Source organism: Canis lupus, chromosome X (genome assembly GCF_011100685.1).
Source record: "Canis lupus familiaris isolate Mischka breed German Shepherd chromosome X, alternate assembly UU_Cfam_GSD_1.0, whole genome shotgun sequence".
NCBI lineage: Eukaryota > Metazoa > Chordata > Mammalia > Carnivora > Canidae > Canis > Canis lupus.
The window spans coordinates 50,020,747-50,047,534 of record NC_049260.1 but is presented as its reverse complement, the minus strand read 5'-3'; the positions used below and the strand labels follow the sequence as shown (position 1 = coordinate 50,047,534).

The following is a 26,788-nucleotide window of genomic DNA, read 5'->3' as shown; positions in this document are numbered from 1 at the left end:
CAGGAAATTGATTCAAGCTCTCTGATGGTACCTGCAACAGATCCAGCTCTGATAATGCCTGTCTGGGAAAACCCTCTTGATTCTCCCATTTGGAATTCCTTAGTACTTTCTATGTGATCCCAGAGCATGCTATCAACTTTTCCATTAGAACACAACTCACAATGTACTGCTATTGTTTATTTACTAGGCCATCTCAAATTAGGCTGTAAACTTCCTAAAAGTATGAAACATTCTTATTTCTCTGGACTTCCAGCCCCTAGAATAACAACCAAAATAGAGAGCTTATTCAATAAACATTTGTTGAAGTGAAATGTTGGATCAAGAAAAAAATGTTTGGGGATCCCTGGGTGGCGCAGCGGTTTGGCGCCTGCCTTTGGCCCGGGGCGCGATCCTGGAGACCCGGGATTGAATCCCACGTCCGGCTCCCGGTGCATGGAGCCTGCTTCTCCCTCTGCCTGTGTCTCTGCCCCTCTCTCTCTCTGTGTGACTATCATTGTACATTGAATAAATAAATAAAATCTTTAAAAAAAAAAAAAGAAAAAAATGTTTGTACAGTATGGGGTTTCCTCAAAAAATTAAAAATAGAGCTACCTTACCACCCAGCAATTGCACTACTAGTTATTTACCCAAAGGATACAAACATAGTGATCTGAAGGGTCATCTGTACTCCAATGTTTAGAGCAGCAATGTCCATAATAGACAAACTATGGAAAGAGCCAAGATGTCCATCAACAGATGAATGGATAAAGAAAATGTGATAAACACACACACACAATGGAATATTACTTAGTCATCAAAAATGAACTCTTACCATTTGTAATGACATGGATGGAAATAGGGGAAGGGAGAGAAAAATAAAATAAGAAAAAATCAGAGAGGGACACAAACCATAACAGACTCTTAACTATAGGAAACAAACTGAAGGTTGCTGGTGGGGAGGTGGGTGAGGGATGGGGTAACTGGGTGATAGGCATTAAGGAGGGCATGTGATGTAATGAGCATTGGGTGTTATATGCCATGATGAATATCTGAACTCCTACCTCTGAAACTAATGATATACTATATGTTAATTAATTGAATTTAAATTAAATAAACTTTAAAATAAAGAAAAAAATGTTTGTTAAATTCTTCTGTTCCTTCCTGAATATCTTTCCCTTCCATGAAACCCAAATCATCCAAATCATTCTCCAATTCTCCAATCATCCAAGTTGTTCTCTTACCAAAATTTAAAGAAAGAAAACTATATTAATTAAATATTTAGTCTTCATAAGAGTTAGTGTAGATGAAAGCATTTAGTAGAACAACAAACATTCACACACAGGTGAACACACATCTTGGAAAATCCTGACCATTACCAGGTTATGTGTTTGGGGGGGGCAATATCCAAGGAATCAGAAAAGTTACCAATATAGTTATCCAACTCTTTTGTCTACATAGAAATCCTCAAAGATACTCAATTACAGCATCATAGAATCCCAAAGTGACTAAACTAGAATACCAGACCAGCTAGTTTAACCCCTTTGTGTTAAACATGTTAGAATGGAAGAAGAGAAGGAAACGACCTGCACAGGTAACACAGAGAGTTAATGGTAAAGCTGGGCAGAGTAACCAGATCTCCTGCCTCCTTCTCTCCTTTGCATGATTCTGAGTAAGTGAGAAATTAACAAGGAGAGGAACAGTGGCAAATGTTCCCAGTACGCTGATGAATTTTTAAAAGTATATGTGTTATAAAATAGTATCTCAGAATGTCACTAATAAAGCAGGCCCTGGAGTTCTTCATCTGATGTGATGTTATTTTACAAATGAGGAAACTGAGACGCAGAGAGGCTTGGCTGGTTAGTGGTGCAGCCAGTCCCTCAACAGAGCTCTCCTTAGCTTGCCTCTTCATGGAAGCTGATCCATACAGATTTAGAAAACTTGCATACATTTAAGAAATAAATACAACAAAGCACTTGTTCACATGATTTCTCACCTTTTCTAGTCAGAATACAAGTGCTATGGGAACAAGCACATAAGGAAAAAGTTTAAGGAAATGAGAGAATGACTGCATCCTTTAAAACAGCATAAAGAGGAAAGAGCAAGGGCAGATGGCTTAAATGACTCATATCTACTGGAAGTTGGGGAGATAGATGACACAAGAAAACAAGAGAGGACCCTAGGTTCACATCTTGTTAGGCTTAGAAAATGGGGCTTTTAAGCATATATATACTCTGTTAGATAGTTTCTTTTACATTCCAGAGGGTGCCATCCTTTCATTTTAGAGATGGGAAGACTGAGACCTTGTAGGGGAAGGGACTTTCTCAAGACACAGAGAGGCAGTATGAAAGCTGGAATTTGAATCAAAGGTCATGGACTCAGCAGTCAGTGTATCTTTTTCCTTGAGTTCTGGAGGAAGCTGATGAATGTGTACTAAGAAAACTTAGTAGAGGTACACTAGACTACTTTTATAATAGGGTTTTTCATACTAGGGTTTATAGACTTGGAATGGAGCTTCCCTATTGTGACAGCATTTCTTTATACCTTGCACTTTTTTTATAACTTGCACTTTAAAAAAAGATTTTATTTATTTATTTTAGACACAGAGAGAGCATGAATGGGGAAAGGGGCAGGGAGAAGAAGCAGAGGAAAAAGCAGATGCAGGGATCCATCCCAGGACCCTGGGATCCAGACCTGAGCTAAGGCAGATGCTTAACCAACTGAGCTACCCAGGCACCCCACCCTGCACTTTCATTTGGGGGATTTAGGTCAGTGACATTGGGTAGGTGAGAAAGGGCAGAGGAGCAAGAAAGTTCAGTGACACAAGCCATCACAAATAGCAAGAATCTGAGATGAAACATTGTCTGAAAATATTGGGCATAATCCATGTAGGCAGATGTAAATTATATGCTATAATCACCCACAATTCCCATCTCCTAAGGGAATCCTGAGTAAGTCTTCAATTACTTCCTACACACACATTATAAGAATTATTAGGCCAGATTAATTGAAGAGATAGAGAACATAAACATATCTGAAACATTGTGAAAATGGGATTACCTATCCCTGCTCCCAGTTTACCGGTTGATCCTAGACAAGTCATTTACAATTTCTGATATTCAGTTTTCCCATATATCATATGTGGGAACCCTTCTGACTCTAACAACCTATGGTTCTCTTCTATTCTTCCCTGTCTCAATGAATGGCACTGCCTTATTATCCAGCTTAAAAATTCATAAGTCATTTTAGATGTCCTATCTTTCCCTCCATAATTCTTTATCCAATCTATGAGCAAATCATACCAGTTCTACATCCAATAATATGTTTATTTTTTTAAAGATTTTATTTATTTATTCACGAGAGAGACACACACACAAGGAGAGAGAGAGAGGCAAAGATACAGGCAGAAGAAGCAGGCTCCATGCAGGGAGTCTGATGTGGGACTCAATCCCGGGTCTCCAGGATCAGGCCCCGGGCTGAAGGCAGAGCTAAACTGCTGAGCCATCCGGGCTGCCCCAATAGTATGTTTCTAATCAGTCTGTTTTTCTTCATATCTACTGTTATGACCCCAATCCAAGCCACCATAATCTATTTCCTGGATAACTGCAATAGCCCTTTGATGGTTTTCCTGCTTCCACTCTTGACCCAGTAAAATGTATTATTCTCACAGCAGTCAAAGTGATCTTTAAAAAGTAGATCATAGGGTGGCTAGGTGGCTCAGTCAGCTAAGTGTTTGAGTTTGGCACAGGTCATGATCTCAGGGTCCTTGAAATGGAGCCCTGCATTGGGTTCCACACTTAGTGGGAGGTCTGCTTGTTCCTCTGTCCCTCCCCCTATTTATGCTCATGTTCTTTCTCTCTCAAATAAATAAATAAAATCTTAAAAAATAAAAATAGAAATAAAAATAAAAACTAGATCATGTTACTCTACTACTTAAAACCCTCAATGGATGCCATTTTAATTAAAGTAAAATCCAAACTTCTCAGTAGGGTTTATAAGATATTGTCTCTATCTCCTCAATATACTACTGTTCCCCTAAATCAGCCAGAGTCCTGCCTACTTTCTGTCATAGATCAAGCATGTTTCTTCCTCAGAACCATTACACTGGCTCTTCCCTCTGCCTGGAATACTCTTTCTCCTCCAGATCATTGCATGGCTGATTCCTTTTTAGGAATTCCTTTTCAGTGTCATCTCTGAAGATAACCCTTCCCTGGGCATCCTACTTAAAATATTCTCCCTTCTGACACTACTGTAATTCCATTACCTTCTTTTAATTTGTTTATTGGCTTTATCTTCACCTAAAATTATCATATTTATTTTTTCATTTTCTGTGATTATTGTCTTGTTCCTCCCACTAGAATGTAAACATCATGAGAACAGGAAACTTAGGAAAGCAGTAAAACATAGTGGTTAGGGGCATGGCTTCCAGAGCTACACTGTCTAAATTCAAATCTCAGTTCTGCCACTTATTAGCTGAGTGACTCTGGGAAAGCTACCTAACTTCCCTATGCCTTAGCCTCCTTCTCTATTACATTGGGATAATAACAGTAATGCTTCTTTGAGTTATCTGAATTATATGTAAAGCACTAGCATCTAGGAGAGTGACTAGCATGTAGTAGGTGCCCAGGAAATATTTGAAGGCTGACTGCATGAATGAATCTTTGATGACTCCTACTGCTTCTCTCTTTTCCTGTCTAGTTTCCTTTGGGAAGCTATACTCTGACTATAACCCTGCCCTCTGCCCAGGACTAAGTTTGTTCTCCTGTTATGTATACTCACAGAACCCAGACTTCTTCCAATCCCTAATTGCTGGGTATAGCTATATATTTGTGTGTGATTTTTGTAATATAACTGGTCTCTCTCCAAAAAAACTGCAAGCTTGCTGAGGGCAGGGCCTATGTCTGTTGTATTTACTATGGGATCTCTGCTGCATAGCATAATGCCTGATGTAATATGTATATAATCAATATTTTTTAGCTGAATGACCCAAAAACGTTGGTTCATTTTTCTTTTAGGAATGCTAATTAAGAAACATGGTTTGAGAAATTTAGTAAGTACTTTGCAGCACTTTTTGAAAGACAATTCAGTTTTAAAGTTGTTGCATCTCTGTCTCCTCTCTTGGTTCAGTTCAGTATTGAAGCACAGGAAAAGATATATGAATTCAAACATTTTGGCCTCTACTCAAATCTTAATCTATTCCCTGAAAGTATCATGTCAACAACTGGCTGACTTCTCCTTTGCTAATTCCTTGCATTTTTAAAAATATTTTATTTATTTATTCATGAGACAGAGAGAGACAGAGAGAGAGAGAGGCAGAAACACAGGCAGAGGGAGAAGCAGGCTTCATGCAGGGAGCCTGATGTGGGACTCGATCCCGGATCTCCAGGATCACACACTGGGCCAAAGGCAGCACTAAACTGCTGAGCTACCTGGGCTGCCCAATTCCTTGCATTTTAATGGTATTCACCTCAACATTCCTTGCCCTCCTTACCTATTTCTTATCAATAAGGACAATGCTGGTCCTGATGGGACTAAGTTTTCTTTTCCACCACCTCAAATCAGTTATTCTAATAAAATAATGCATCAGAACTTACTGCTAGCACAGCACCTAAATATTCTCTCATCCATTACAGACTTCTAATGAATGGAGAGTTATTGAACATTTACTATAAGAAGGCTACCAACTTGGCTTGAAGGTATTGTTTAAAGTACTACTTCAGGAGAAGTGGCAGAGGCTATAATTTCTTTCTATTCCCCTTTCTTATCTTCAACATTTTTCCTTCCCTTCCTTGCTAGTCTGGTTTCTTACAAAGTAAGAGCAGGTGAAATATCTGTTATTAAAGAGATCAAGAAGCCAAGATAAACTCATAGAAATTAAGAGGCTTATGAACCCTTTCCTTAATTGGACACCTTGATTGTTACAAATAGCACAAACCTTCCAAGCTCTAGGTGCTCCCAAGATCCTTCCTCCTAGATTAACTGTCATCTCCTTGTAATGTCAATGGATTGGAAGCATAGGACATACTTGGCCCTCTGTAGGCTCCCCATATTGGAGTATACCATCTGGCTGAAGTAACAGAGACATTTGGATTCCATGGGGACTGCAGCAGCTTGATACAGGCAGTGTGGGGCTTTAGGAAGAGCAAAAGGCCCTGAGTTAGGAGTCTAGTTTCTGTGTCAGGGTGGGTGACTTTGGACAAGTCCTTTGCCTCTCTTGGCTTTTTTCTTCATCTGCGAAATGGGGCTTTACTGAGGCTTGAGAGACAAGATATCTGCAAAATTACTTTCAAAATTATACTGTAAAGCTATTAACACATTTAATTTAAACAGATGCAAAGCCACATCTAGACCCTTACCAGATATGTGAACAGAGAGTGAGGTTAAGATTCTAAGAGTAAGTGGATAGTGAACGAAGAAACATTAGTTTTAAAACCTCTAAGGAAATTCCTGAATTGCTTCCCACACATCACCATACATACCTTCCATTTCTCTTCAAACCACAGTTAACTCATATTCAATTTATGTTTGATATAGATACATACATCTAGGACCCCATTTTGCTTTTATCTCCATAATTTTCAAACAAAATCCCTTCCTTAATCTACAATTAACTTGGTCCAACCTGAGCCTAGGCTCTAGCTTTGTACCTTACCATGTTGTCTTGGGCCAAGCCACTTTCCCTATATGAGTCAGTTTTCTTCCCTATAAAAGGGGATTAATCTACTTACCACCTTCATAGTAATTGTGAAGATGAAATGAGGGCCTGCACATGCAGCTATCAGCACATTAGCTGATACAGGCCAGGAAGTTACACAGACTTGTTCCCTTCACCCTCCTCTTATAAGATAGGTCTGGGGCAAATTCTTGCCCTCTAGACTTTATGGTAGGGTAGCTCAGATCCACAGTCTTTGTGGCCAACTAAACGAATAGTCTTCAAATGCTTGCTAGTGGCCCTATATGACAGACATCTTCAAGACCATCAAAAAAGTATTAGGGGGCAAGATGGCAGAAGAGTAGGGTCCCCAAGTCCCCTGTCCTCACCAACTTACCTAGATAAGTTTCAAATCATCCTGAAAACCTACAAATTCGTCCTGAGATTTAAAGAGAGAACAGCTGGAATGCTACAGTGAGAAGAGTTCACGCTTCTATCAAGGTAGGAAGACAGAAAAAAATAAAGAAATTAAAAAGCACCCAAGGGGGAGGGCCCCCGCGAGGAGCCAGGCTAAGGCCTCTCAGAGAGTGCCCCCAGGACAGAAAAGTCCAGTCCCGGAGAAGCAGAAATGTTACCAATCTTCCCGCACAGAAAGGCGCTCCAGGGAACTCGGGCAGGATCCCAGGACGGGGAGGGATGCCCTCAGGCTCCCAGGGGCACTAACAGAGGAACTGTGCCCCGGGGGAGAGCGTGCCACACACCATGAGTCCAGCTCCCTAAAGGGCTGGAGTGCATGCCTGGCAGGACCCCGGGAGCAGCTCAGGCAGTGGTTCAGGTAACGGCTCCACACGGAGGGGACTGTGCAGCTCGGGAGCATGATTCCAGCAGTGCAGGCCCCGGAGTCAAGGGCGCTTGGGGACACAGCCCAAGATCCTGCACTCCCCCCAGGACAGGCAGAGGCCAGGAGGGCCCAGGACAGCAAGGATGCTCTTGCTGCCGGGCAGCCCCAAGCTCTGAAGATCAGCACCCGGGGCATCCAGGCCCCTGCAGACTGGGAGCTGCGGTAGTTACTGCGAGAGCTGACTCCAGAGCAGGAGAGATGGCCACTGCCACTGTTGTTCCTCCTGGTGTCACCTTGTACCTGGGACTAAGCAGGGGCCTCAAAGGATAAATAGCTCCCACTGAGCTGTGCACCTGGCAGGGGGCTGGGCAGCTCCCCCAGGTGCACACACCTGAGAATCAGCACAGCAGGCCCCTCCCTTAGAAGACCAGCTGTAAAGACAGGGGAAAAGCAAGTTATTGACCAAGCAGTGCTGGAAAGTTCCAGGGGAAGTCTAGGGATTTACAGTATATAGAATGAGAGGATATTCCCCCTTGTTTTTTGTTTTCTGTTTGTCCCCCTCCCCCCCGCTTTTTTTCCTCTTTTTTTCTGCTTTTTCCAGTACAACTTGTTTTTGGCCACTCTGCACTGAGCAAAATGACTAGAAGGAAAAACTCCCCACAAAAGAAAGAATCAGAAACAGTACTCTCGGCGCTGGCTTTGTACGTGGAGCCGCCTGCCGGTCCTTTCACAACCGGCGGTGCCAGCGCCCTGGTGCTGGGCCCGAGCTGAGGCCGGTGCTTCGCGGCCAACTGTCCGCATCACGAGCCGGGCGGGCTTCCCCCGCACGCCGGCGGGGCTGGGGCTGTGAGGGCCGCGGTTCTGGACTGAAGTTGCCGCGTCCGGCCAGGCGTGCCGCCCGGTCCCATGGAGCTGTAGGTGTCGGGGGCAGCTGGCCGCCGACATTCATCAAGCGCTTCGATACAAGGAGCTGAAGTTGCCTTCCTACAAAGGCCAGTCCCCTCAACTAAGTCTCAGAAGGTATTTTGCTGACCTGATTGCCATAGTGAGCAATTGCTTCACCCTCTGCCCTTCTGCCCGACATCTTGCTATTTGCTGGACTGATTTATGGATCGATATGACATCTCTATCCAGCAGCTGCATTTAGTTTCACTTTCCTGTCTGCTTTTAGAAAGTAAATTTGAAGAAAAAGAAGATAGCGTGCCTAAACTGGAACAGCTCAACAGCCTGGGTTGTATGACTAATATGAATCTAGTATTAACAAAGCAATAATTGCTACATATGGAACTGTTATTATTAGAAACCTTTCAGTGGAACCTCTGCCTTCCAACAGCTGCTCATTTCATGGAGTATTATCTATCTGAAGCAGTACGCGAAACAGATCTTCATGATGGCTGGCCGATGATTTGCTTGGAAAAAACGAAACTTTACATGGCCAAGTATGCAGATTATTTCCTGGAAGTATCTTTGCAAGATTATGCCTTTCTAAATTATGCACCTTCTTTAGTAGCTGCTGCATGTGTGGCTTCTTCAAGGATTATACTTCGTCTTTCTCCAACGTGGCCCACAAGACTGCATCGTCTTACTGCTTACTCCTGGGATTTTTTTAGTGCAGTGCATTGAACGGCTATTGATCGCACATGATAACGATGTGAAAGAGGCCAACAAACAGAGAGGACAGGCAGGGTCCCAGCCAGCGCAGCTGAGTGTGCTGCAGTCAGCCTCCCAGCCCTCATGGCCGGTTCACTTTCAGCAGCCCCACTATCTCCATCAGATCCACCACACTTCGCTGCAGTACCGCCATCCTGTAGCAGAACAGCCGACCTGCCAGCAGATTGGATCTACCACACACACCTCATCTTACACACTATAGACTTGTCCTTCTGGCTTCCAAACCAGTGTTCAGGGTTTCGGGCACGTGCAGACTGGTGTTGGGATGTCACTGGCAATACCAGTAGAAGTGAAGCCCTGTCTGAATGTTTCTTATAACCAGAGTTAGATAAATGAACATTACCCTTGCATTACTCCATGCTTTAAAAGGTGATTTTATGTGAAGATAATTCCTGACCCAGACTGTTCTGTGACTTGAAGCTCTGGGGAAAGCTTTTTGTAAACTTCTCTTCAAAAAGGAAAGGCTCTAGGGAAAGCTTTTTGTAAACTTCTCTTCAAAAATGCTGCATCAGAACTCTTCAGATACCAGCATCAGGAAGACAGAATTTCCCTTTCAGTGCACCATGAATACCTGGGAGGACTAAACAAACACTGCAAACACTTTAACAGTATGCATGTCAAATCCTGTTAAAACACATCCCTGTGTGACAAAAATTTTAAGCCCTGGCTGATGGTCCAAATATTTCAAAAATATTCAATACAATAGAAAATTTGGACAGACTCTAAATCGCCACTTTGAGATTTGACCTGTGATGGGCTCTGGGCCTAATGTTCGCTTATACATCAGAGACTAATGTTTATCTGTGGACTTGCCAAATGGTCTTTTTATGAAGGAAAGTTACAGTATTAATTTTTGAAGAGGTCTTTCTTTTTCTTTTCAATTCTGCAGTTTTGAGTTACATTTTTGATCTACAAATGAATTGTTGACTAATTTTAAACTCATGAATTGCTATGCTATACCAATCTGTGCAGTAAAAAAAATTTTTTAGATGAATTATAACTTCCTATCACAGTATGTAGGTATCTGTATTTATGTACTAAAATTAAGGGTGGAGTAGATCTCTTCAAATCATGGTCATAAATTTTCATTGTTTTTTTGACCCTAAGTGATCAACCTCAAATCTTTAGGATTAAAATACATTTAACTCAGGGAATTTGTACCACTTGGAAACACTTAACTGCAATGCAACATGCTTTGGGAATGTTATAGTATGAACTACCTGTATAACATAGATTAAAATACACCTGCTAGGATGTGTTTTCAACTGAGAACATAATTGTAACTTAGAATGAATGAAGTGGTTCCTATCACTCATAATCCATACATAGGTTTTGCATTTCACAGTGAAATCAATGATTTCTACTCAGATTTGATATTACACTCAAAGTTTTTTCAAGGAAGGCATAACTATAAAATGTCAGTACTAGAATAAAGTCCTGTGGGTTTATTTTGAAGTGGAATGTGGCCAGGGTAGTTCTCAGGTTGTGCTAGAGCAGCACTTTGTTCCATGGAGGACAAGTTCTATAAGCAGCCTTGCAATCCAGCCAGTCTGTGTACCAGGCAAATGCCACTTGCATATATTGGCCCCAGAACTGCCCTGGGACATTTCACTGTGTGGGTAATGAGTGAAAGATGCAATAAGAAGTCATTACAGGGAATTCAGCAAGATGGCGGAAGAGCAGGGTCCCCAAATCACTTGTCCCCACCGAATTACCTAGATAACCTTCAAATCATCCTGAAAATCTACGAATTCGACCTGAGATTTAAAGAGAGAACAGCTGGAATGCTACAGTAGAAGACTTTGTGCTTCTATCAAGGTAGGAAGATGGGGGGGGGTGGGGGAGAGAAATAAAGAAACAAAAGGCATCCAAGGGGGAGAGGCCACGCAAGGAGCCGGGCTGAGGCTGGGGTGAGTGCCCCCAGGACAGGAAAGCTCCCTCCCAGAGAAGCAGAAGCTTCACCAATCTTCCCCAGTGGAAAAGCGCCTGCAGGGAGTTAGAGCAGGACCCCAGGAGGGTGGGGATGCCCTCAGGCTCCCTGGAACACTAACAGACACCTGCGCCCCAGGGAGAGTGCACCAAGCTCCCTAAAGGGCTGCAGCACAGGTTTGGCTGGACGCGGGATCAGCTCGGAGGGGCTCGGGCAGCGGCTCCTCCGAGGGGGCTGCGCGGCCCCGGGAGCACGAATCCAAAAGCACAGGCCTGGGAGAACAGGGTGCCAGGGACACAGCCCAGGATCCGACCTCCCCCCGGGACAGGCAGAGGCCAGAAGGGCCCAGGACAGCAAGGATGCTCCTGCCCCAAGCTGAGCAGATCAGTGGCCCCGCCCTGGGAGCATCCAGGCCCTGCAGACAGAGAGCTCCGTAGTTACTGCAGGAGCTGAATCCAGGGCTCCAGAGCTGGCCGCCGCCACTGTGGTTCTTCCTCCTAAGGCCTCACGGGGTAAAAAACCCCCATGGAGCCCTGCACCAAGGCAGGGGGCTGAGCAGCTCCCTCAAGTGCTAACACCTGAAAATCAGCACAACAGTCCCCTTCCCCAGAAGACCAGGTAGACGGACAAGTTCCAGGCGAAGTCAAGGGACATAAAGTATACAGAATCAGAGGATACTCCCTCGTGTTTTCCTTTCTTTCTTTTCTTTTCTTTTTCTTTTTTTTTTTTTTTTTGCTTTTTGATTTCTGTTTGCTTCCCCCACCCTTTTTTCCTTTCTTTTCTTTTTTTTTTGCTTTTGATTTCTGTTTGCTTCCCCCACCCTTTTTTTCCTTTCTTTCTTTTTCTTTCTCTTTTTCTTCTCTTTTTTCTTTTTTTTCCTTCCTTTTTTCTTTTTTCTTTTTTCTTTTTCTCTTTTCTTTCCATATTTCTCTCCTCTCTTTTTCTCCTTTTCCCAATACAACTTGATTTTGGCCACTCTGCACTGAACAAAATGACTAGAAGGAAAACCTCACGTCAAAAGAAAGAATCAGAAACAGTCCTCTCTCCCACAGAGATACAAAATCTAGATTACAATTCAATGTCAGAAAGCCAATTCAGAAGCACTATTATACATCTACTGGTGGCTCTAGAAAAAAGCATAAAGGACTCAAGAGACTTCATGACTGCAGAATTTAGATCCAATCAGGCAGAAATTAAAAATCAATTGAATGAGATGCAATCCATACTAGAAGTCCTAATGATGAGGGTTAAAGAGGTGGAAGAACGAATGAGTGACACAAAAGACAAGTTGATGGCAAAGAGGGAAACTGAGGACAAAAGAGACAAACAATTACAAGACCATGAGATTAGATTAGCGGAAATAAATGACAGCCTGAGGAAGAAAAACTTACATTTAATTGGGGTTTCTGAGGGCACCAAAAGGGACAGAGGTCCAGAATATGTATTTGAACAAATCATAGATGAAAACATTCCTAATCTGGGAAGGGAAACAGGCATTCAGATCCAGGAAATGGAGAGATCCCCCCTAAAATCAATAAAAACCGTTCAACACCTCGACATTTAATAGTTAAGCTTGCAAATTCCAAAGATAAAGAGAAGATCCTTAAAGCAGCAAGAGACAAGAAATCCCTGACTTTTATGGGGAGGAGTATTAGGGTAACAGCAGACCTCTCCACAGAGACCTGGCAGGCCAGAAAGAGCTGGCAGGATATATTCAGGGTCCTAAATGAGAAAAACATGCAACCAAGAATCCTTTATCCAGCAAGGCTCTCATTCAGAATGGAAGGAGAGATAAAGAACTTCCAAGACAGGCAGGAACTGAAAGAATATGTGAACTCCAAACCAGCTCTGCAAGAAATTTTAAGGGGGACTCTTAAAATTCCCCTTTAAGAAAAAGTCCAGTGGAACATTCCACAAAAACAAGGACTGATTAGATATCATGATGACACTAAACTCATATATTTCTGAATGTGAACGGATTTAATGACCCCATCAAAAGGCGCAGGGTGTCAGACTGGATAAAAAACCAGGACCCATCTATTTGCTGTCTACAAGAGACTCATTTTAGACATAAGGACACCTATGGCCTGAAAATCAAAGGATGGAGAACAATGTACCATTCAAATGGTCCTCAAAAGAAAGCAGGGGTAGCCATCCTTATATCAGATAAACTAAAATTTACCCGGAAGAATGTAGTGAGAGATGAAGAGGGACACTATATCATACTTAAAGGATCTATCCAACAAGAGGACTTAACAATCCTCAATATATATATATGTGGGAGCTGCCATATATATCATTCAATTAATAATCAAAGTTAAGACATACTTAGATAATAACACACTTATACTTGGTGACTTCAATCTAGCGATTTCTACACTCGATAGGTCTTCTAAGCACAACATCTCCAAAGAAACAAGAGGTTTAAATGATACACTGGACCAGATGGATTTCACAGATATGTACAGAACTTTAATTTCAAACTGAACTGAATACACATTCTTCTCAAGTGCACATGGAACTTTCTCCAGAATAGACCACATACTGGGTCACAAATCGGGTCTGAACTGATACCAAAAGATTGGGATCGTCCCCTGCATATTCTGAGACCATAATGCCTTGAAATTAGAACTAAATCACAACAAGAAGTTTGGAAGGACTTCAAACACATGGAGGTTAAGGACCATCCTGCTAAAAGATGAGAGGGTCAACCCTGAAATTAAGGAAGATTTTAAAAGATTCATGGAAACTAATGAGAATGAAGATACAATCATTCAAAATATTTGGGATGCAGCAAAAGCAGTCCTAAGGGGGAAATACATCGCAATACAAGCATCCATTCAAAAACTGGAAAGAACTCAAATACAAAAGTTAAACTTACACCTAAAGGAGCTAGATAAAAAACAGCAAATAGATCCTACACCCAGCAGAATAAGAGAGTTAATAAAGATTCGAGCAGAACTCCATGAAATCGAGACCAGAAGAACTGTGGAACAGATCAACAAAACCAGGAGTTGGTTCTTTGAAAGAATTAATAAGATAGATAAACCATTAGCCAGCCTTATTAAAAAGAAGAGAGAGAAGGCTCAAATTAATAAAATCATGAATGAGAAAGGAGAGATCACTACCAACACCAAGGAAATACAAAAGATTTTAAAAACATATTATGAACAGCTATACGCCAATAAATTAGGCTATCTAGAAGAAATGGTTGCATTTTTGGAAAGGCACAAATTACCAAACCTGAAGAAATAGAAAACCTGAACAGGCCAATAACCAGGGAGGAAATTGAAGCAGTCATCAAAAACCTCCCAAGACACAAGAGTCCAGGGCCAGATGGCTTCCCAGGGGAATTCTATCAAACATTTAAAGAAGAAACCATACCTATTCTACTAAAGCTGTTTGGAAAAATAGAAAGAGATGGAATACTTCCAAATTCATTCTGTGAGGCCAGCATCACTTTAATTCCAAAACCAGACAAAGACCCCACCAAAAAGGAGAATTACAGACCAATATCCCTGATAAACATGGATGCAAAATAATTCTCAACAAGATACTAGCCAATAGGATCCAACAGTACATTAAGAAAATTATTCACCATGACCAAGTAGGATTTATACCCGGGACTCATATCAGCAAGAGAAAAACCAAGAACCATATGATCCTCTCATTAGATGCAGAGAAAGCATTTGACAAAATACAGCACCCATTCCTGATCAAAACTCTTCAGAGTGTAGGGATAGAGGGAACATTCCTCAATATCTTAAAAGTCATCTACGAAAAGCCCACAGCAAATATCATTCTCAATGGGGAAGCACTGGGAGCCTTTCCCCTAAGATCAGGAACAAGACAGGGATGTCCACTCTCACCACTGCTATTCAACAGAGTACTGGAAGGCCTAGCCTCAGCAATCAGTCAACAAAAAGACATTAAAGGCATTCAAATTGGCAAAGAAGAAGTCAAACTTTCCCTCTTTGCTGATGACATGATACTGTACATAGAAAACCCAAAATTCTCCACTCCAAGAGTGCGAGAACTCATACAGCAATTTGGCAGTGTGGCAGGATACAAAATCCATGCCCAGAAGTCAGTGGCATTTCTATACACTAACAATGAGACTGAAGAAAGAGAAATTAAGGAGTCCATCCCATTTACAATTGCACCCAAAAGCATAGGATACCTAGGAATAAACCTAACCAAAGTGGTAAAGGATCTATACCCTAAAAACTATAGAACACTTCTGAAAGAAATTGAGGAAGACACAAAGAGATGGAAAAATATTCCATGCTCATGGATTGGAAGAATTCATATTCTGAAAATGTCAATGTTACCCAATGTTACATTTAATGCAATCCCTATCAAAATACCATGGACTTTTTTCAGAGAGTTAGAACAAATTATTTTAAGATTTGTGTGGAATCAGAAAAGACCCCAAATACTCAGGGGAATTTTAAAATGAAAACCATAGCTGGGGGCATCACAATGCCAGATTTCAGGTTGTACTACAAAGCTGTGGTCATCAACACAGTGTGGTACTGGCACAAAAGCAGACACATAGATCAATGGAACAGAATAGAGAATCCAGAAGTGGACCCTCAGCTCTATGGTCAACTAATATTCAACAAAGGAGGAAAGACTATCCACTGGAAGAAAGACAGCCTCTTCAATAAATGGTGCTGGGAAAATTGGACATCCACATGCAGAAGAATGAAACTAGACCACTCTCTTTCACCATACACAAAGATAAACTCAAAATGGATGAAAGATCTCAATGTGAGACAAGATTCCAACAAAAGAATACAGGCAACACCCTTCTTGAACTCTGCCACAGTAATTTCTTGCAAGATACATCCACGAAGGCAAAAGAAACACAAAAGCAAAAATGAACTATTGAGACTTCATCAATATAAGAAGCTTTTGCACAGCAAAGGATACAGTCAACAAAACTCAAAGACAACCTACAGAATGGGAGAAGATATTTGCAAATGACGTATCAGATAAAGGGCTAGTTTCCAAGATCTATAAAGAACTTAATTAAACTCAACAACAAAGGAACAAACAATCCAATCATGAAATGGGCAAAAGACATGAACAGAAATCTCACAGAGGAAGACAGACACATGGCCAACATGCACATGAGAAAATGCTCTGCATCACTTGCCATCAGGGAAATACAAATCAAAACCACAATGAGATACCACCTCACACACCAGTGAGAATGGGGAAAACTAACAAGAAAGGAAACAATAAATGTTGGAGAGGATGCGGAGAAAAGGGAACCCTCTTGCACTGTTGGTGGGAATGTGAGATGGTGCAGCCACTCTGGAAAAGTGTGTGGAGGTTCCTCAAAGAGTTAAAAATAGATCTGCCCTATGACCCAGCAATTGCACTGCTAGGAATTTACCCCAAAGATACAGATGCAGTGAAACGCCGGGACACCTACACCCCGATGCTTCTAGCAGCAATGTCCACAATAGCCAAACTGTGGAAGGAGCCTCAGTGTCCAACTAAAGATGAATGGATAAAGAAGATGTGTTATATGTATACAGTGGAATATTACTCAGCCATTAGAAATGACAAATACCCACCATTTGCTTCGATGTGGATGGATCTGGAGGGTATTATGCTGAGTGAAATAAGACAATCGGAAAAGGACAAACATCATATGGTCTCATTCATTTGGGGAATATAAAATTAGTGAAAGGGAATCAAGGGAAAGGGAAGAAAATCAGTGAAAATATCAGTGAGGGTGACAAAACATGAGAGTCACCTAACTCTGGGAAATGAACAAGGGGTAGTGGAAGAGGAGGTTGGCGGGGGGGTTGTGGTGATGGGCATTGAGGGGGGCATTTGGTGGGATGAGCACTCGGTGTTATGCTATATGTTGGCAAATTGAACTCCAATAAAAATTTTTTTAAAAAGTATTAGAGTAGACAGCACAGATAATTTCCTAGTTGTGAAAGGTATGTTTGGGATCCAATGAAGAGAATGACTTCAGTTTTTTTCCCTAGAGAACTCTTAAAATCAGTGTGGACAGGGCACCTGGGTGGCTCAGCAGTTTAAGCACCTGCCTTCAGCCCAAGGCATGATCCTGGAGACCTGGGATTAAGTACCACATCGGGCTCCCTCCATGGAGCCTGCTGCTCCCTGTGCCTCTCTCTCTCTCTTTCTCTCTCTCTCTGTGTGTGTGTGTCTCTCATGAATAAGTAAATAAAATCTTAAAAAAAATCAGTGTGGACATCCAGAATGTCCTGATATTTATATTGTACTAACTTTTCTCTAGCACCTAAAAAATATCAAGCTCTGTATTCTGCACTGCTGGGGATGTTTTCATTGAGTACTCACAATAAGCCTTTAAAGGCTATATGATTAAGTCCAAATTCTTTATTGTGATATTCAAGGTCTTTCACATTCTGGCTCCAACCTACCTTTTCTACATACTTTTCCTGCTTCTCTTTCCCACCTCCACATGCCATATATGAACTTTATACCTCAGACACTATGGCCCACTTGTCCTTTCAATATGTGTTGTGCCTTTTCCTGGAAAGTCCATCCTCACCAATGGTCTGCCAAATTCTCAATCGCCTTTTGAGACCTATGTACATCTTCTCTGCTGAGGTTACAGCTTATCTATTCCTGTATTTATGATAGAACACAGCACTGTAATTAATGGGTCACCTTACAGTCTCTTATGCTCCTCAAAGCCAAGGATTCTTTTTATTTATTTTGCCTCACCCAGTGACCCCCTCCCCGGTACCTCCTTCAATGACTGGCAAAATCTGAACTCTGTTAACTGTTTTTAGGCTGGAAAGAACTAGGTCACTCTCCCATTTCCCCAGCTTTTAGCAGCTGCTCCCTCCTAAGTCCTCTGCCTCTTCTCTAACCACACCCCCCTCATCTACATCTAAATGCCAAAGCCACTAATTCCCAGGCAGCTGACGAAACACTCAACATGTCAAAAGAGAGTTCTTCCGCAGGGTTTCCCTCCAGCCCGAACGAGTCCACTAATTAGCGAGTCCTTGTTACCTTTTGGGAGTGGGTAGGCATAAGGGCCCCGGGAAGGGTGTGAGTACATCTCTTATCTCTCCGGTTGCCTTCCTCAGAAGGCATTTTTTCCCATTTTTTTCCGCATGGGCCAGACGAATATCCTCGTTCCCTTGAACACCTCACAACCTTTGACACAATTATCTGTGACAAATTGATTAATAATGTAACTGCAGGAAGAGAAACAGGCATGTCTCGCATGGCCTTCTGGGAGTTGTAGTCCCTTTGGTCCCTGGGCTTCATGGCTGGTCCTGGAGCTGCGGACTACAGCTCCCAGGCCTGCTCCGAATCCCTACCGCACAGGCTCAGAGCCCAATGCCCGGAGGCGGTGGTTACGTTGTGTCTATTGTATGCCTGGGTTTGTATTTGTACATTTCTCGGGACGTGAAATTGGGAGTGAAGAGCATGGCAGATGAGCAAGAAATCATGTGCAAATTGGAAAGCATTAAAGAGATCAGGTAAGTGAACATTGCAGCGCCCCTTAGACCCCCTCGAAGCCCCCAAAATCCCCCGCTGCGGGAAAGAGCTGAGTTACCAATGGAAAGTATCTATTGTTAAGCTACTTGTGGAGAGGGGCGGGAAAGGAACCCATTCACGGAATTCAACGATGGGAGGGAGGCTGCAAAGTGTTGGAACTGAGGCCAGCAGATTGACCAAGAGAAACCTGTCGCCAGATGTCAGAGAGAAAGCCAGATGGAGACACCGGGAGGTTGGGGAGGACCGTGCCGGGGGTGGGGGTGGGCTGGGGCGTGGACCTTGGCGGGTGGTGGTGATGTTGGTTCCAAGACAGCTTTTTTCATCTTGGGGTGGGAGTTGGACAGCATTCTTGGATCTATTATTATTATTATTATTATTATTATTATTAGTGTTTTGTGTGGCTCCTTGTTCTTTCAGAGGCGAGATTTTTTTCAGTCTCCTGATAACTTCAGGACCTAGAGCTCAGGCTGGACTTTTGAGAGCAAAGTCCAGCGCATTGGGGCAGGTGGTGGCCTCCAGGGACTAATTGCTGGGGGTGCGGAAGTATACGGCAGTCTGGGATTGGTAGGCCGGAAAGCACTCGCACGTATGTACTTTTGCATTCACAAATTTACCACCGTCTTCCTCTCCTACCCGGTGCTCTGAAAGGGGAATGGGAGCAGTGGGGACTGGGGAGGCAGTGGCTGCGCCAGATGGTGGGAGCTCAGCTGCAGCTCTAAGGTGCCAGAGGTGAAGGGACAGGCCAGCAAAGGGGAATTTGCCGGCTTCCTGACCCCTTCCTTCCAGGAGCACCTTTGGCAAGGTGATGATGTTGTCCTTGCTCAGAACACACTATTGCCAAGCAAGTGGACTGACTGGGCTGACACCCGGCTTTCCTTCAACCACTCTGCTTTTCCAGAACCATCCTCCCTCGCTGGCTCCAGTTTTCACCCTAATTCTGAGGATGGCCTGGGTTGGACAGTCTCCCTTTAGCGTTTTCACAGAACTCGGGGAAAAGGATATTTATGTCAAGTGTGTCTATTTAGGAAATAAGACGTTGGACCAAGAGATTTAACCCTTGGAGTGAATGTCTTGGGTGAGACTCACATGTGTAGGGAAGCACTTGAGCTTTTTTTGTCCTTTGGAGGTTTGCATCTCTCCTTGCAGGACTGTAAAGTGTAAAGGGAAGGGACTATTAATTATTAAGCATCTGGTGAGCCAAGTTCATTGACCCACTATTGCTTATTTCAGCAAGAGCCCTGAGAGCTTCCTACACCTCTTTTACAACTGGGAAAATGGAAGCTCAGAACATTTAACTAACTTTCCCAGAGCCTGACAACTTGAAAATAAATGTCAGATTTTGACAGGAACCCAATTTGTGTGCAGAGTCTCTGGTTTTCCCACTGTATCCCATGGAGGGTCTACAAAAGGCTGGAGAGGGGGATTATGTTGCAATATTCTTTTGCAAAAAGAGTGAGATACTTTGGTGTGTCAGAAAGCCAGCTATCATAATAACAATGTAGCTAATAAGAAGCTTAGGCCTACAAGTGAAGAGTCTAGATCTTTTTCTTACTAGACTTTATTTTCTTTTTAAGATTTTATTTATTTTATTTATTCATGAGAGAGACACACACACAGAGAAGCAGAAACATAGGCAGAGAGAGAAGCAGGCTCCATGTAAGAAGCCCGTTGTAGAACTTTATCCCAGGACCCCGGGATCACCCCCTGAGCCAAAGGCAGATGCTCAACCGCTGAGCCACCCAGGTGTCCCTCTTACTGGACTTTAAAGAAACCTCTGTCCAACTCCAAAAGAAAGGACAGTTGGGAGAAAGGGAAGTACCCTCCCAATGGAGACTTCATAGGGAGCCTCTACCCTCACCTATATAAACCAGGCATTCCCACTACTAGCTGGGAGGGGTACATCAGAGGCCTACAGAGAGGGCTGAACTCCCATCAGCAATCAGCAGTAACAAAGAGCCCTTTGTAAACGTGAAGGTCAACTAGAGACCAGGTGTAGAACCTGGATTTATACTACTCACTTCCTGCAAAAAGAATACATCAGGTCTGCAAAACCAAAGGTTTAAAAGAGATCCATTGTCCAAATTTAATTTTTAGAAAAATTATTTGCCATACCAAGATTATAAATTTAAATGACAAGAGAAAGTAAACCCTTGTCAACATTAAGATGACACAGATGGTAGAATTATCTTACAAAGATTTTAAAGCAGCTTTCATAAAAATGATTCACTAAGTGATTGCAACACACTTAAAACAAATGATAAAATAAAATATCTCAGCATATAAATAGAAGTCTCAGCAAGGATATATAAAACATAAAGGAGAACCAAATAGAAATTTGTGAACTGAAAAAACACAAAGCCAAAAAACGTAATACAAACTAAATGGATGGGCTCTACAGCAGGATGGAGAAGATAGAGGGAAAAAAATACCAGACAACTTAAACATCAAACATTAGAAATTTCATAATCCAACCAAAGGGAAATTAGATTCCAAAAATAAGAAAAAAGAATTAACCAGAGTGTCCAGACCTGTGGGACTATAACAAATGATCTAACATTTATGTCCACTTTATGTCAGGACTAGGAAAGTACTTGAAGAAACAGTGGCTAAAACTTCACAAACTAAGCAAAGGACATGAACTTCCAGATTCTGCAACCATCAGGATAAATGTGAAGAAATTCACACCAAGACACATCATAATCAGCCTTCTGAAAACAAAGGGCAAGGAAAAGATCTAGAAAGCAATCAGAGAGAAACAACACTTTACCTATACCTTCAGGGGAAAAATTTTAGAAGACAGCAGACATTTCGTCAGACACTGAAGAGGCCCTAGCAGAAAGTGGCACATTTTCCAAGTCCTGACAGAAGAGAATCTTGAATGAAATCCAAAATCCTATATCCAGTGATAATATCCTGCATGAATAAAAGGATTAACCAAGATATTCTAAAATGAATTGAATCAGGGAATTTATCAATAGCTTCCTATTGATAAATTCTACCTTATAAGAATGATTAAAGTAAGTCCTTTAAACACAAAATAAACAATAAAAGGACTCTTGTAGGGAAGAATACAGTGAGCAAAAACATGAGTAATTACAAGAGAAGTCTTTACCTCTTGAGTCATCTGAATTACATTTGATTATTGGTTCAAAATTTATCACACTGTCTCATGCAGTTCTTAGTGTAAGTAGAGGAAACATTTAATACATTCATGTCACAAATAAGGCAGCGTAAAGTGATGTAAAAGGTGAGGTTTGTATATTTCACTTGAACTGACACAATGATGACATCAGATGACTGTGATAAATTACGTATCCATAATGTAATAATGAGAAGAAACACTAAAAAAGCTGTACAAAGAGATGCACTCAAAAACATTATAGATAAATAAAAATGGAATTTTAAAAAATGTTCAAGTCACCCACAGGAAAGCAAGGCAAAACAACAACAACAAAATAAAACCAGACAGAACAAACAGGTAACAAAGTAAAATGGCAGGCTGAGCCTTAATATATCAGTAATTGTGTGCATATAAATGGTCTAAATACACCAATGTAAAAGAATGGATTTTTTAAAAGTTTATTTATTTATTTGACAGAGAGAGAGTGTGTGTGAGAGAGTGAGTAAGTGCACAAGCAGGCGGAGCAGCAGGCAGAGGGAGAGGGAAAAGCAAACTACCCCTGAGCAGGGAGCTTGATCCCAGGACCCTGGGATCATGACCTGAGCTGAAGGCAAATGCTTAACTGACTGAGCCACCCAGGCGCCCCCAAGAGTGGATTTAAAATAAAAAAGATCCAACCATATACTGTCTATAAAGAAATACATTTGAAATATAATGATATAGGTAAGCTGAAAGTAAAAGGAGGGGAAAAGATGCAATGGAAACTTTAAAAGAAACCAGGAGCAGCTATGGTAATGTTAGGTAAAACAGATTTCAGATGAAAAAACATTCCAAGAATAGAGATGGATATTACATAATGAGAAAGGGTCAAGCCACCAAGAGGACATAACAATTCTAAATGCATATGCCCCCAAAGTCATTTAAATTAGCTTGCTTTAGACAATTTTATTTTATTTTTTTAGACAATTTTAATGTAATATACAAAGGTTACATCACTTGGTTTACGAATTTAAAGTGGGGAAATTACTACAAATACAATTTGATGTTCACACATGGGACAGGTAACCGTGTATGGGTGGGTGAGAGAAGGAGGGAGCAAAGAAAGGGGTAGAAGGAACTGGAGAAAGGAGCTAACATTTATTTGTCCATCACCTAATTTCAGAGTTCTTGGCTCATTTATATTTAACCTTCTTAGTGGAAATCTGTGGTAGGAATTATTATCCCCATTTTACAGTAAGGATACCAAGGCTCAGAAAGGTTAGGTTATCTATCTATGGATATATAGCTAGGAAAGGAAGAATATATCCTCCTCTTCACATGACATACACATTTTAGCAAATACTGATAATCTGAGACACCTGGGTGGCTCAGCGGTTGAGCGTCTGTCTGCCTTTGGCTCAGGACGGGATCCCAGAGTCCCAGGATTGAGTCTTACACTGGGCTTCCTGCATGGAGCCTTCTTCTCCCTCTGCCTATGTCTCTGCCTCTCTCTCTCTCTCTCTCTCATGAATAAATAAAATCTTTTAAAAATGCTGATAATCTCATTAACTATTATGCACAGTTCTTCAACTGCTCTTATCTGAGATAAGATAATCCCTGGAAGGTATGATCAGAGCAGCCTATTTCTGTTAAAAAATAATAAAATGTTGCTTCTGAGCTGAAGTAGTAGTGATGACGGCAACATCATCAGAAGGCCTAATTAAGATAAGCGGGAAGCTAGATGGACCTCCAGGCCCAGAAAGAAACACATTCATATTCAGTGGTCATGCATACCAATGGCAGGATTTGAAATGGGAAATGTTTCAGGAATAGATCCTCCAACCGCAGACCATTTCCCCAGTCCTGACTCTGACCATCTGTCCAGCCCTGCCTTTCCTCCCAATCCCACCCACACTCCCAATAGTGTGTTTAAGACCACAGCCCCCAAATCTGACACTGGTCTATTTTGCCAATCCATTCATTAGGCTTTCAAGTGGTGCTGCAGATATGTAGGAAGGGGAAGAGGAGAATAGAACAAAAGAAGGGAGGTGGAAAAGAGGGAAGAAAAGAAGCCATGAGGCAGAGGAAAGGAGTGCAGCCACCACTAAACGAACCAGAGCGCTTCACCAGCTCCCCAAATGCATACTAATATCTCCTTAACATGCACATTCCATTCATACACATACATTACATCCACTCATGTCCTGGTGCACAAGTATCTATACACAATGAGTTTTCCCCACTTAAGAAAGGAAAACACATTTTGTAAGTATACACAGGTATACTTCATTTTATTGTGTTTTGCAGATAGTGCATTTTTTTAAACAAATTAAAAGTTTTTGTCAACCCTTGTGTCATCAAGCAAGATTTTGGGTGCCATTTTTCCTATAGCATTTGCTCATTTCATGTCTCCATATCATATTTTGGTAATTCTTGTAATAATTCAAACTTTTTCATTGTTATCATATTTTTATGGTGATCAGTGGCCAGTGATCTTTGATGTACTATTGCAATTGTTTCAAAGTGCCATGAACTGCACCCATATAAGATGGTAGACTTAATCAATAAACAATGTCTGTTCTGACTGCTCTACTGACCAGCAGTTTTTCTATCTCTAACTCCTTGACCTTCCTATCCCATGAGACACATCAATATTGACTATAGACCAATTAATAAGCCTATGATGATCCCTAAGTGTTCATGTGAGAGAAACACATCTCTCACTTTAAATCAAAAGCTAGAAATTAAATTATTAAGCTTACTGAGGAAATCAAGTCAAAGGCTGAGATAGGCCAAAAGCTAGGCTTCTTGTGCCAAACAGTTAACTAAGTTGTGAGTGCAGAGGAAAAGTTCTTGAAGGAAGTTGAAAGTGCTGCTCCAGTGAATAAGAAAGCAAAATAGCCTTATTGCTGATACAGAGATAGTTTTAGTGATCTGGATAGAAGATAAAACAAGCCACAGCATTTCCTTAAGCCAAAGCCTAATCCAGAGCAAGGCCCTAACACTTTTCATTTCTGTCAAGGCTGAGAGAGGTGAGGAAGCTGTAGAAGAAAAGTGTGAAGTTAGCAGAGGCTGGTTCATGAGGTTTAAGGAAAGAAGCTTTCTCCATAAAGCAGAAGTATAAGATGAAGCAGCAAGCGCTAACAAAGCTGCAGCAAGTTATCCAGAAATGTAGCTAAGATAATAAATGAAGGTGACTACACTAAACAACAGATTTTCAATGTAGATTGAGTAGCTTTGTATTGGAAGTAGATGCCTTCTAGGACTTTCATAGCTAGAGAGAAGTTTCAAAGCTTCAAAGGACAGGCTGACCCTTGTTAGGGGCTAATACAGCTGGTGACTTAAAGTTGACTTTAAGCTGGTGACCATTTACCATTCTGAAAATTCCAGTGCCCTTAAGAATTACCCTAAATCTATTTTGCCCATGGCCCATAAACAGAACAATAAAGCCTCGATAAGAGCACATTTGTTTACAACATGGTTTACTGAATATTTTAATCCTACTGTTGAGTCCTACTATTGAAAACAAAATGATTCCTTTCAAAATACTGCTACTCACTGACAATGCATCCAGTCACCCAAGAGCTCTGCTGGAAATGAACAACAAAATTAATGTTTCCATACCTGCTAACACAGCATTCATTATGAAGCCTATGGATCAAGGAGTAATTTCATCCTTTAAGAAATACATTTTATGCAAACAAAATCGGAGAAGGACAATCATCATATGGTTGCACTCATACGGGGAATATAAGAAATGGTGAAAGGGATTATAAGGGAAAGGAAGGAAAATGAGTGGGAAAAATTAGGGTGACAAAACATGAGAGACTCCTAACTCTGGGAAAGGAACAGAGGGTAGTGGAAGGGGAGGCAGGTGGGGGGATGGAGTAACTGGGTGAAGGGCACTGAGGAGGGCACTTGATGGGTGTTATACTATATGTTGGCAAATCAAACTTCAATTTAAAAAAATAATACACTTTGTAAGGCCATAGCTGCCATAGATGGTGATTCCTAGATGAATCTGGGCAAAGTAAATTGAAAACCTTCTGGAAAATGTTCCCTATTCTAGATATCATTAAAAACACTCATGGTTTGAGGCAGCTGGGTGGCTTAGTGGTTGAGTGTCTGCCTTCAGCTCAGGTTGTGATCCTGAGGTCCTGGTATTGAGTCCCACATCAGGCTCCCTGTAGGGAGTCTGCTTCTCTCTCTGCCTATGTCTCTGCCTCTCTCTCTGTCTCTCATGATTAAATAAATTTTAAAGATCTTAAAAAAAAAAGAACACTCATGGTTCATGGAAAGCAGTCAAAATATCAACATGGACAGGAGTTTGGAAGAAATTAATTGTACCCTCATGGGTGACTTGGAGGAGTTCAAGACTTTAGTGAAAGAAGTATTTATAGATGTAGTAAAAATAGCAAGAGACCTGGAATTAGTTGTAGAACCTGAAGATGTGACTGGATTGCTACAATCTCATTATAAAACTTTTAAGAGATGAAGAGTTGCTTCTCATGGATGAGCAAAGAAAGTGGTTTCTTGAGATAGACACCAGGTGTAGATGCTGTGAAGATTGTCGAAATGACAACAAAATTTAGAATAGTACGTAAATATTGGTTGATAAGGCAGCAGTATTTGAGAGTCAAAGACGACTCCAATTTTGAAAGAACTGTGGGTAAAATGGTATCAAGCATCATCACATGCCACAGAGACATCATTCACAAAAGGAAGAGTCAATTGATATGGCAAACTTCATTGTCTTATTTTAAGAAATTGCCACAGCAACCCCATCCTTTGCCAATCATCACCCTGATAGGTCAGTAAACATCAAGATCAAGGGAAGACCCTCTACTAGCAAAAAGATTAGGACTCACTTAAAGGTCATGTAATGGTTAACAGGTTTTCTAACAATAAAGTATTTTTAAATTTATGTATACCTTTTTTAGACATAATGCTATCACATAATAGACTACAGTACAGTGTAAACATAGCTTTTATATCCACTGGGAAACAAAAAATTATTTGGCTCTCTATTGCAATATTCACTGTATTGAAGTGATCTGGAACAGAACACACAGTATCTCAGAGGCATGTCTGTTTTGT

At 41.5% G+C, this 26,788-nt stretch overlaps 1 protein-coding gene and 1 pseudogene across 1 annotated transcript in view; both read left to right on the top strand.

The window, feature by feature from the left end:
- LOC119868302 overlaps positions 1-9,513 on the top strand; it is a 53,179-nt pseudogene extending 43,666 nt beyond the window's left edge.
- Positions 9,514-18,335: 8,822 nt separating this feature from the next.
- The window catches only part of ZC4H2 (zinc finger C4H2-type containing), a 68,160-nt gene continuing 59,707 nt past the window's right edge, over positions 18,336-26,788 (top strand). Inside the window, exon 1 of the mRNA XM_038586516.1 lies at positions 18,336-18,572. Within this exon, the coding sequence (XP_038442444.1) occupies positions 18,430-18,572 (143 nt within the window). The 5' untranslated portion in view covers positions 18,336-18,429. The remainder of the gene's footprint in view (positions 18,573-26,788) is intronic.